The sequence below is a fragment of the Manacus candei genome, unplaced genomic scaffold, assembly GCF_025592945.1.
Source record: "Manacus candei isolate 608988 ecotype Guabito, Panama unplaced genomic scaffold, ASM2559294v1 h1tg000610l, whole genome shotgun sequence".
Classification (NCBI taxonomy): Eukaryota; Metazoa; Chordata; class Aves; order Passeriformes; family Pipridae; genus Manacus; species Manacus candei.
Window position 1 is genome coordinate 24,559 of NW_026138658.1, and position 10,691 is coordinate 35,249.

The window sequence follows — 10,691 nt, forward strand, 5'->3', positions numbered from 1 at the left end:
GGATATTCAGAAAGGTCACCCCGGGGTTCGAAGGTTCCCTTTGGATTCAGGACAACCCCCGACTCTCCAGGGATTCCGGGGGGATTCCAGGGCCCCCCTGAGGTTTGGGGGGGTCATTTTTTAGGGGGGGGGAGGTGTCCAGGGGGTTCTGGGGACCCTCTGAAGATTTGGAACCCCCTGAAGATTCGGGGAATCTCTGGGACATTCAGAATATTCAGAAAGGTCACCCCGGGGATTGAAGGTTCCCTGTGGATTCGGGACAACCCCCGATATTCCAGGGGGGATTCCAGGGACCACCTGAGGTTTTTGGGGGGATCCAGGGGGGTTTTGGGGCCCCCCTGAGATTTTTGGGGGCATCCAGGAGGGTTTTGGGGCCCCCCTGAGCTTTGGGGAATCTCTGGGATATTCAGAAAGGTCACCCCGGGGTTCGAAGGTTCCCTTTGGATTCAGGACAACCCCCGACCCTCCAGGGATTCCGGGGGGATTCCGGGGACCCCCTGAGGTTTGGGGGGGTCATTTTTTGGGGCGGGGGGGTCAGTCCTTGCCCCGGGAGGCCTCGGCGTTGGCTCGGAGCACGGCCCCCGGGCTGGGGTAGGGTCGCTGCTGGAACAGGGGCCCCGCCGCCGTCGTGTCCGCCCCGGTCTTGGCCTCGTTCCTCTTGGGCAGCCCCGTGGACCACGTGCCCCTGTCCCGAAAATTTGGGGGGTCAGCAGAGCCTCCTGGTACCCCCAGAGCTTCCCAGTGCCCCCCAGTCCCTCCCAGTGAGCTCCCAGTGCCTCTCAGTCCCCCCCAGAGCCTCCCAGTGCCCCCAGTGTGCTCTCAGTGCCCCCCTCATTCCTCTTGGGCAGCCCCATGGACCACGTGCCCCTGCCCCGAAAATTTGGGGGGTCAACAGAGCCCCCAGAGCCTCCTGGTGCCCCTCCAGTCCCTCCCAGTGCCCCCCAGTCCCTCCCAGTGCCCCAATAGCCCCCTCCCAGTGCCCCCCAGTCCTTCCCAGTGCCCCAACAGCCCCCTCCCAGTGCCCCCCAGTCCTTTCCAGTGCCCCCCAGTCTCTCCCAGTGACCCCCAGTCCCTCCCAGTGCCCCCCCCCTTGGCCTCGTTCCTCTTGGGCAGCCCCACGGACCACGTGCCCCTGCCCCAAAAAATTTGGGGGGTCAGCAGAGCCTCCTGGTACCCCCAGAGCTTCCCAGTGCCCCCCAGTCCCTCCCAGTGAGCTCCCAGTGCCCCTCAGTCCCTCCCAGTGAGCTCCCAGTGCCCCCCAGTCCCTCCCAGTGCCCCCTCGTTCCTCTTGGGCAGCCCCGTGGACCACGTGCCCCTGTCCCAAAAAATTTGGGATTGGGGGGTCAGCAGAGTCCCCAGTCGCTCCCAGTGTGCTCCCAGTGCCCCCCAGTCCTTCCCAGTGTGCTCCCAGTGCCCCCCAGTCCCTCCCAGTGTCTGCCCCCTGCTCTTGGCCTCGTTCCTCTTGGGCAGCCCCGTGGACCACGTGCCCCTGCCCCAAAAATCTGGGGGGTCAGCAGAGCCCCCCAGAGCCTCCTGGTACCCCCAGAGCCTCCTGGAGCCCCCTCCAGTCCCTCCCAGTGTTCCCAGTGCCCCCCAGTCCCTCCCAGTGCTCCAATAGCCCCCTCCCAGTGCCCCCCAGTCCTTCCCAGTGCCCCAATAGCCCCCTCCCAGTGCCCCAATAGCCCCCTCCCAGTGCCCCCCAGTCCTTCCCAGTGCCCCCCAGTCTCTCCCAGTGACCCCCAGTCCCTCCCAGTGCCCCCCCCCTTGGCCTCGTTCCTCTTGGGCAGCCCCATGGACCACGTGCCCCTGCCCCAAAAAATTTGGGGGGTCAGCAGAGCCCCCAGAGCCTCCTGGAGCCCCCTCCAGTCCCTCCCAGTGCCCCCCAGTGCCCCCCAGTGCCCCCCCCCCCCCCGGAATTCGGGGTGGTTACCGCGGCGCGTCCGAGTAGGCGCTGGGGTCCATGGGGTCCAACTCCTCGTCCTTGCGGCTCCCTGGGGGGCAAAAGGGGGGTCAGGGACCCTCAGAGACCCCCAAAAATCCCAGGGAACCCTTAAAATCCCAAAGAACCCCCAAAAATTCCAAAGAACCCCCCCTAAAAATCCCGGGGAACCCCCAAAAAATCCTGGGGGACCCCCTAAAATCCCAAAGAACCCCCCTAAAATCCCAGAGAACTCCCCAAAAATCCTGGGGAACCCTTAAAATCCCAGAGGAACCCTCAAAAATCCCAAAGGACCCCCCCCAAAAATCCCAAGGGACCCCCCAAAAATCCCGAGAACCCCCCAGAAATTCCAAGAACCCCCCCAAAAAATCCTGGGAGACCCCCCAAAAAATGCCAGGAAACCCCCAAAAATCTTGGGGAACCCTTAAAATCCTGGAGGAACCCTCAAAAATCCTGAGAACTCCCCTAAAATCCCAAGGGACCCCCCAGAAATCCTGGGAACCCCCCAAAAAATCCTGGGAGACCGCCCTAAAATCCCATGGGACCCCCCCCCAAAAATCCTGGGGAACCCTTAAAATCCCGGGGGACCCCCTAAAATCCCAAAGAACCCCCCAAAAATCCTGGGAGACCCCCCAAAAATCCCGGGGGACCCCCAAAAAATCCCGAGAACCCCCCCAAAAATCCCGAGGAACCCCCAAAAATCCCAGACAACCCCCCAAAAATCCCGAGGAACCCCCAAAAAATCCTGAGGAACCCCCCAAAAATCCCGAGGAACCCCCAAAAAATCCTGAGGAACCCCCCTAAAATCCCAGGGAACCCTTAAAATCCCAAAGAACCCCCCAAAAATCCCAGAGAACCCCCCAAAAATCCCAGGGAACCCTTAAAATCCCAAAGAACCCCCCAAAAATCCCAGGGAACCCCCCAAAAATCCCAGGGAACCCTTAAAATCCCAAAGAACCCCCCAAAAATCCCAGGGAACCCCCCAAAAATCCCGAGGAACCCCCAAAAAATTCCAAGAACACCCCCAAAAAAATCCCGAGGAACCCCCAAAAATCCCAGAGAACCCCCCAAAAATCCCAGGGAACCCTTAAAATCCCAAAGAACCCCCCAAAAATCCCAGAGAACCCCCCAAAAATCCCGGGGAACCCCCAAAAAATTCCAAGAACACCCCCAAAAAATCCTGGGAACTCCTCAAAAATCCCGGGGAACCCCCTTAAAATCCCGAGGAACCCCCAAAAAATCCTGAGGAACCCCCCAAAAATCCCGAGGAACCCCCAAAAAATCCTGAGGAACCCCCCTAAAATCCCAGGGAACCCTTAAAATCCCAAAGAACCCCCCAAAAATCCCAGAGAACCCCCCAAAAATCCCAGGGAACCCCCTTAAAATCCCAAAGAACCCCCCCTAAAATCCTGGGAGACCCCCCCAAAAATCCCGGGGAACCCCCAAAAAATTCCAAGAACACTCCCAAAAAAATCCCGAGGAACCCCCAAAAATCCCAGAGAACCCCCCAAAAATCCCAGGGAACCCTTAAAATCCCAAAGAACCCCCCAAAAATCCCAGAGAACCCCCCAAAAATCCCGAGGAACCCCCCAAAAAATCCTGGGAACTCCCCAAAAATCCCAGAGAACCCCCCAAAAATCCCAGGGAACCCCCTTAAAATCCCGAAGAACCCCCCAAAAATCCCAAGAACCCCCCAAAAATCCCCCTAAAACCTCGGGGCCCCCCCCACCTTTCTTGCCCTTGGGGTAGGGCGCCAGCTCCTCGCGCCGGTGGAAGCGCCGATCCCGATCCCGATCCCGATCCCGATCCCGCTGATCCCGTTCCCGCTGATCCCGCTGATCCCGCTGATCCCGATCCCGCTGATCCCGATCCCGATCCCGCTGATCCCGATCCCGTTCCCGTTCCCGCTCCCGCGGCGGCTCCTCCTTCTCGTGGCCCCTCTCGGGGGGCTCCTCGGGCTCTGGGGGGGGCACAGGGGGGGGGTCAGGGGGGGCCCCAAATTCCCCTTCCCAAAAAAAAACCCCGCAGGGAATTTGGGGGGATTTGGGAATTTGGGGGGATTTGGATGGATTATAAATGTATTTGTAAAGTCTATTTTTAGATATATCACATATTTATAAAGTGTATTTTTAGATATATCACATATTTATAAAGTCTATTTTTAGATATATAACATATTTATAAAGCATATTTTTAGATATATCACAGATTTATAAAGTGTATTTTTAGATATATAACATATTTATAAAGTCTATTTTCAGATATATAACATATTTATAAAGTGTATTTTTAGATATATAACATATTTATAAAGTCTATTTTTAGATATATAACATATTTATAAAGTCTATTTTTAGATATATAACACAGATTTATAAAGTGTATTTTTAGATATATAACACAGATTTATAAAGTGTATTTTTAGATATATAACACAGATTTGTAAAGTCTATTTTTAGATATATCACATATTTATAAAGTGTATTTTTAGATATATAACATATTTATAAAGTGTATTTTTAGATATATAACATAGATTTGTAAAGTGTATTTTTAGATATATATTTATAAAGTCTATTTTTAGATATATAACATAGATTTATAAAGTGTATTTTCAGATAAATCACATAGATTTATAACGTGTATTTTTAGATACATAACATAGATTTATAAAGGATATTTTTAGATATATAACATATTTATAAAGTATATTTTTAGATATATCACATAGATTTATAAAGTGTATTTTTAGATAAATCACATAGATTTATAAAGTGTATTTTCAGATATATCACATATTTATAAAGTATATTTTTAGATATATCATATAGATTTATAAAGTATACTTTCAGATATACAATATATAAAGTGTATTTTTACATATATCACATACATTTATAAAGTGTATTTTCAGATATATCACATAGATTTATAAAGTGTATTTTTCAATATATAATATAGATTTATAAAGTAAGTTTTTCGATATATCACACATATTTATAAAGTGTATTTTTAGATATATATTTATAAAGTATATTTTCAGATCTATCACATATATTTAAAAGGTATATTTTTAGATATATCACATAAATTTACAAAGTCTATTTTTAGATATATCACATAGATTTATAAAGTATGTTTTTAGATATATAACATATTTATAAAGTATATTTTTAGGTATACAACATATAAAGTGTATTTTTACATATATAACATATTTATAAAGTGTATTTTTACATATATAACATATATTAATAAAGTGTATTTTTAGATATATAACATAGATTTATAAAGTCTATTTTTAGATATATCACACATATTTTTAAAGTGTATTTTTAGATATATAACATAGATTTATAAAGTATATTTTCAGATATATCACATATATTTATAAAGTATATATTTAGATATATAACATGTATTTATAAAATATATTTTTAGCTATATCAGATATATTTATAAAGTATATTTTCAGATATATCACATGTATTTATAAAGTGTATTTTTATCTATATCACATATCTTTATAAAGTCTATCTTTAGATATATAACATATTTATAAAGTATATTTTCAGATATATCAGATATATTTATAAAGTGTATTTTTAGATATGTAACATATAACTATGTTTATAAAGTGAATTTTTAGATATATAAAATAAGTATATTTATAATATATACATGTGAATATATAATACATATCTTTATATATAAATTACATGTATTATACATAAATTTATTATATATCAATTTACACATTATATATTCATTTATTCACATAATGCTATATATAAATTAAAATATATACTATATATATTATATGTGTTTTATATATAGATTATATATTACATAAAAATATATAAAAATATAGATTATATATTTTTATATAGGTTATATATTATATATAAATATAAAAATATATATTATATATAAATATATAAGAATATATATTATATAAATATATAAAAATATATATATTATATAAATATATAAAACATATGTTATATATAAATATATAAAATATATATTATATATATAAAATATATATCATATATAAATATATAAAATATATATTATATATATAAAATATATATTATATATAAATATATAAAATACATATTATATATAAATATATTAAAAATTTATATATAAATATATAAAAATACATATTATATATGAATATATAAAATATATATTGTATAAAAATGTATAAAAATATATATTATATATAAATCTATTATATATATTTATCTTTTATGTAAACTTACTTATTTTTTTTATATTATTATACATAAACTTAAATATGTGTATAAATTCATATAAACATATTTTATACACCTAAAACCACACTTTATAAACACATTTATATTTTACATGCCCAAAAATACACTTTATAAACATCCAAAAATACACTTTATAAACACATTTATATTTCACATACCCAAAAATACACTTTATAAACCTATTTACAACACCCCCAAATTCCCCAAACATTCCCAAACCCCCCCCCAATTAATCCCCCAGCCCCCCGTGGGGTGTGATTTTTGGGGGGGTCTCACCTGGGCCCCCCTTGAGCCTCTTGGCGGGTTTGGTGACGACGGAGTTGGGGTCGTTCGGGGACAGCCACGACACCAGGTCGGTCTCCACGTTCCAGTAGTAGGGCAGCCCGCTGGGGGGAGAGGGGGGACCCTACAGAGACCCTACAGAGACCCTACAGAGACCCTATAGAGACCCTATAGAGCCTGGGAGGGGCCCTAGAGACCCTATAGACCCTATAGAGACCCTATAGAGACCCTATAGAGCCTGGGAGGGGCCCTAGAGACCCTATAGACCCCCTATAGACCCTATAGACCCTATAGAGACCCTATAGAGCCTGGGAGGGGCCCTAGAGACCCTATAGACCCCCTATAGACCCTATAGAGACCCTATAGAGTCCATAGAGCCTGGGAGGGGCCCTAGAGACCCTATGGACCCTATAGACCCTATAGAGCCCTTATAGAACCTGGGAGGGGTCCCATAGCCCCTATAGACCCTATAGAGCCCCTATAGACCCTATAGAGACCCTAGAGAGCCCCTAGAGCCCCTATAGACCCTATAGAGCCCCTAGAGACCCTATAGAGTCTAGAGAGCCTGGGAGGGGCCCTAGAGACCCTATAGAGCCCTATAGACCCTATAGAGCCTCTATAGAACCTGGGAGGGGTCCCATAGCCCCTATAGACCCTATAGAGCCCATAGAGCCCCTATAGCCCCTATAGAGATCCTAGAGAGCCCCTAGACACCCTATAGCCCCTATAGAGCCCCTAGAGACCCTACAGAGTCTAGAGAGCCTGGGAGGGGCCCTATAGACCCTATAGAGCCCTATAGACCCTATAGAACCCCTATAGCCCCTATAGAGACCCTATAGAGTCTAGAGAGCCTGGGAGGGGCACTAGAGACCCTATAGAGCCTATAGAGTCCCTATAGAGCATGGGAGGGGCCCTATAGCCCCTAGAGACCCTATAGACCCTATAGAGTCCCTACAGCCCCTATAGAGCCTGGGAGGGGTCCTATAGCCCCTAGAGACCCTATAGCCCCTATAGAGCCTCTACAGCCCCTATAGAGCCTGGGAGGGGTCCTATAGCCCCTAGAGACCCTATAGACCCTATAGAGCCTGGGGAGGGGTCCTATAGCCCCTAGAGACTCTATAGAGCTCCTATAGCCCCTATAGAGCCTGGGAGGGTCCCTATAGCCCCTATAGAGCCCAGGGAGGGGCCCTATAGACTCTGGGGAGGGGCCCTAGAGCCCCTATAGAGCCCCTATAGAGCCTGGGAGGGGCCCTAGAGACCCTATAGATCCCCTATAGACCCTATAGAGACCCTATAGAGTCCAGAGAGCCTGGGAGGGGCCCTAGAGACCCTATAGAGCCCTATAGACCCTATAGAGTCCAGAGAGCCTGGGAGGGGCCCTATAGACTCTGGGGAGGGGCCCTAGAGCCCCTATAGAGCCCCTATAGAGCCCGGGAGGGACCCTCTAGAGCCCAATCCTGGTCTCCCCAGGTAAAGGAGGGTCCCCCTGGGTGGGGAGGGGTCAGGGGTCGGGGGTCGGGGGTCGGGGGTCGGGGGTCAGGGGTCAGAGGTCAGGGTCTCACCAGGTGGGGTCGATGACTTTGTACCAGGGCGGGAGGAGCCCCTCGAGCCGCGAGGCCTCGTAATCCACGTGGGCGTCGTCGTAGTCCTCGGCGATGATCTCCTCTTCCGGTTCTATAGGGGATAAATCATCTTAAATCCCCCCAAATCCCACCTAAACCCCCCAAAATCCCCCGATCCTCAGCGATGATCTCCTCTTCCGGTTCTATAGGGGATAAATCACCTTAAACACCCCAAAACCCCCCAAAATCCCCTAAACCCCCCCAATCCTCGGCGATGATCTCCTCTTCTGGTTCTATAGGGGATAAATCACCTTAAACCCCCCAAAATCCCCCCAGGGACCCCCAATCCTCGGCGATGATCTCCTCCTCCGGTTCTGGGGGGGGATAAAAACCATCATAAACCCCCCCAAAACCCACCTTAAACCCCCCCTAAACCCCCCAAAACCACCTTAACCCCGCCCTAAACCCCCCTAAACCTCCCTTAAGCCCCCCCTAAACCCCCCTAAAACCACCTTAAACCCACCCCTAAACCCTCCCAAAACCACCTTAACCCCCCCTAAACCCCCCTAAAACCACCTTAACCCCCCCCAAACCCCCCTAAAACCACCTTAACCCCCCGTAAACTCCCCTAAAACCACCTTAAACCCCCCCTAAACCCCCCAAAACCACCTTAACCCCCCCCCAACCCCCCCATGGACCCCCTAAATCCCCCCTAACCCCCCCATGGACCCCCTAAATCCCCCCTGAACCCCCCCATGGACCCCCTAAACCCCCCATGGACCCCCTAAACCCCCCCACGGACCCTCTAAATCCCCCCTAACCCCCCCACGGACCCCCTAAACCCCCCCTGAACCCCCCCAATCCCGGGCAATGATCTCCTCCTCTGCCCCCCTAACCCCGCCCACTGCCCCGCCCCCTTTCCCGAGGCCCCGCCCCCTTTCCCGAGGCCCCACCCCCCCTTCTGGCCCCGCCCCCTGCCCCCCAAATCCTCACCGGGCTCGACGTGTTTGAGCAGCCCCCGCTTGGCCAGGCGGGACTGGAGGGCCACGGGCAGCGGCATCGCCCCGGCCTGGGGGGCACGGGGGGGTCAGGGGCACATTCGGGACCCCTGGGACCACCCGGGAACCCCTGGGATGACCCGGGACCCCCTGGAACCCCTGGAACCACTTGGGACCACCCGGGACCCCCTGGGACCACCTGGGACCCCCTGGGACCACCTGGAACCCACTGGGACCACCCAGGACCTCCTGGGAGCAGCTGGGACCACCCTGGGACCTCCTGAGACCACCTGGGACCCCACTGGGACCCCCTGGGACCACCTGGAACCCACTGGGACCCCCTGGAACCCCCTGGAACCACCTGGAACCCCTGGGACCACCCAGGACCCCTGGGACCCACCTGGGACCCCACTAGGACCACCTGGGACCACCCAGGAACCCCCTGGGACCACCTGGATCCCCACTGGGACCACCTGGGACCACCTGGATCCCCACTGGGACCACCCGGGACCACCTGGGACCACCTGGGACCCACTGGGACCACCCAGGACCTCCTGGGACCACCCGGGAACCCCCCAAGACCTCCCAGGAACTCTGGAGACTCCCCCCCAGGACCCCCCGGAACCCCCCCGGAACCCTGGAGACCCCCCAGTATCCCAACTGGGACACCCCCAGGACCCCCTGGAACCTCCCTGGAGCCCCCCCCAGTATCCCAATTTGGGGGGGGACACGGGGGGGGGGGGGGGGTCAGGGACACCCCCAGGACCCCTCAGGACCTCCTGGGACCCCCCCGAAATCCTGGAACTGCTTCCAGGACCCCCCCGGAATGCCCCGAAATCCCCCCGGAATCCCCCCGGAACCCCCCCAGTAACCTCCCAGTAACCTCCCAGTAACCCCCCCGGGGACCCCCGGAACCCCCCGGAACCGCCCAGTTACCCCAGTAACTTCCCAGTCCCCCCTTCGGGACCCCCCAGGTTACCCCGGCATCCCCCGGAAGCTCCCAGTTACCCCAGTAACCTCCCAGTAACCCCCTCGGGACCGGCCCAGTAAGCCCAGTACCGTCCCAGTAACACCATCGGAACCCCCCCCCCCAGCCCCAGTAACCCCAAAACCTTCTCCAGTAACACCAGTAAGGTGCCAGTAAGCTCCCAGTTACCCCAGTAACCTCCCAGTAACCCCCTCGGGACCGGCCCAGTAAGCCCAGTACCGTCCCAGTAACACCATCGGAACCCCCCCCCCCACAGCCCCAGTAACCCCAGAACCCCCCCCAGTAACACCAGTAAGGTGCCAGTAAGCTCCCAGTAAGCCCAGTAACCTCCCAGTAACCCCTCGGGACCGGCCCAGTAAGCCCAGTACCGTCCCAGTAACACCATCGGAACCCCCCCCCCACAGCCCCAGTAACCCCAGAACCCCCCCCAGTAACACCAGTAAGGTTCCAGTAAGCTCCCAGTTACCCCAATAACCTCCCAGTAACCCCCAGTTTCCCCCCGGGACCCCCCAGTTACCCGGAACCCCCGGAAGTCGCCGCCGGCCCCGGGACCTCTCACGTGACCGCGGAGCCCCCTTGGCCCCGCCCCCGTTGCCGCGGTAACCGCGGGGCCCGCCCCTCTGCCTTTCCCGCGCCGCC

The 10,691-nt window shown here is 50.8% G+C and overlaps 1 protein-coding gene across 7 annotated transcripts; it reads right to left on the bottom strand.

The window, feature by feature from the left end:
- Positions 1-414: 414 nt before the first annotated feature.
- On the bottom strand, positions 415-9,982 carry PQBP1 (polyglutamine binding protein 1). Of its 7 annotated transcripts, none has more exons than XM_051776732.1 (7): positions 9,971-9,982; positions 9,060-9,134; positions 8,067-8,178; positions 6,499-6,608; positions 3,669-3,899; positions 1,931-1,991; positions 415-685 (listed from the first exon to the last, which is right to left on the bottom strand). In XM_051776732.1, the coding sequence occupies exons 2-7, from the start codon at positions 9,124-9,126 to the stop codon at positions 535-537; spliced, it is 732 nt and encodes a 243-aa protein (XP_051632692.1). In that variant the 5' UTR covers positions 9,127-9,134; positions 9,971-9,982; the 3' UTR covers positions 415-534. The 7 variants fall into 7 exon arrangements, with proteins under 7 accessions (XP_051632692.1, XP_051632694.1, XP_051632693.1 ...); XM_051776734.1 differs by lacking the exon at positions 9,971-9,982 and adding an exon at positions 9,916-9,923; XM_051776733.1 differs by lacking the exon at positions 9,971-9,982 and adding an exon at positions 9,681-9,688.
- Between the last annotated feature and the right edge of the window lie 709 nt (positions 9,983-10,691).

Bases quoted from the DNA above. Each gene is read 5' to 3' on its own strand.
- PQBP1 (XM_051776732.1), bottom strand. From the start codon at position 9,126: ATGCCGCTGCCCGTGGCCCTCCAGTCCCGCCTGGCCAAGCGGGGGCTG. The intron at 1,992-3,668 runs GTGGGGGGGGCC...TTTGCCCCCCAG, and splicing joins CTACCCCAAGGGCAAGAAAG to GGAGCCGCAAGGACGAGGAG. The intron at 686-1,930 runs GTAACCACCCCG...TTTTCGGGACAG, and splicing joins GCCTACTCGGACGCGCCGCG to GGGCACGTGGTCCACGGGGC.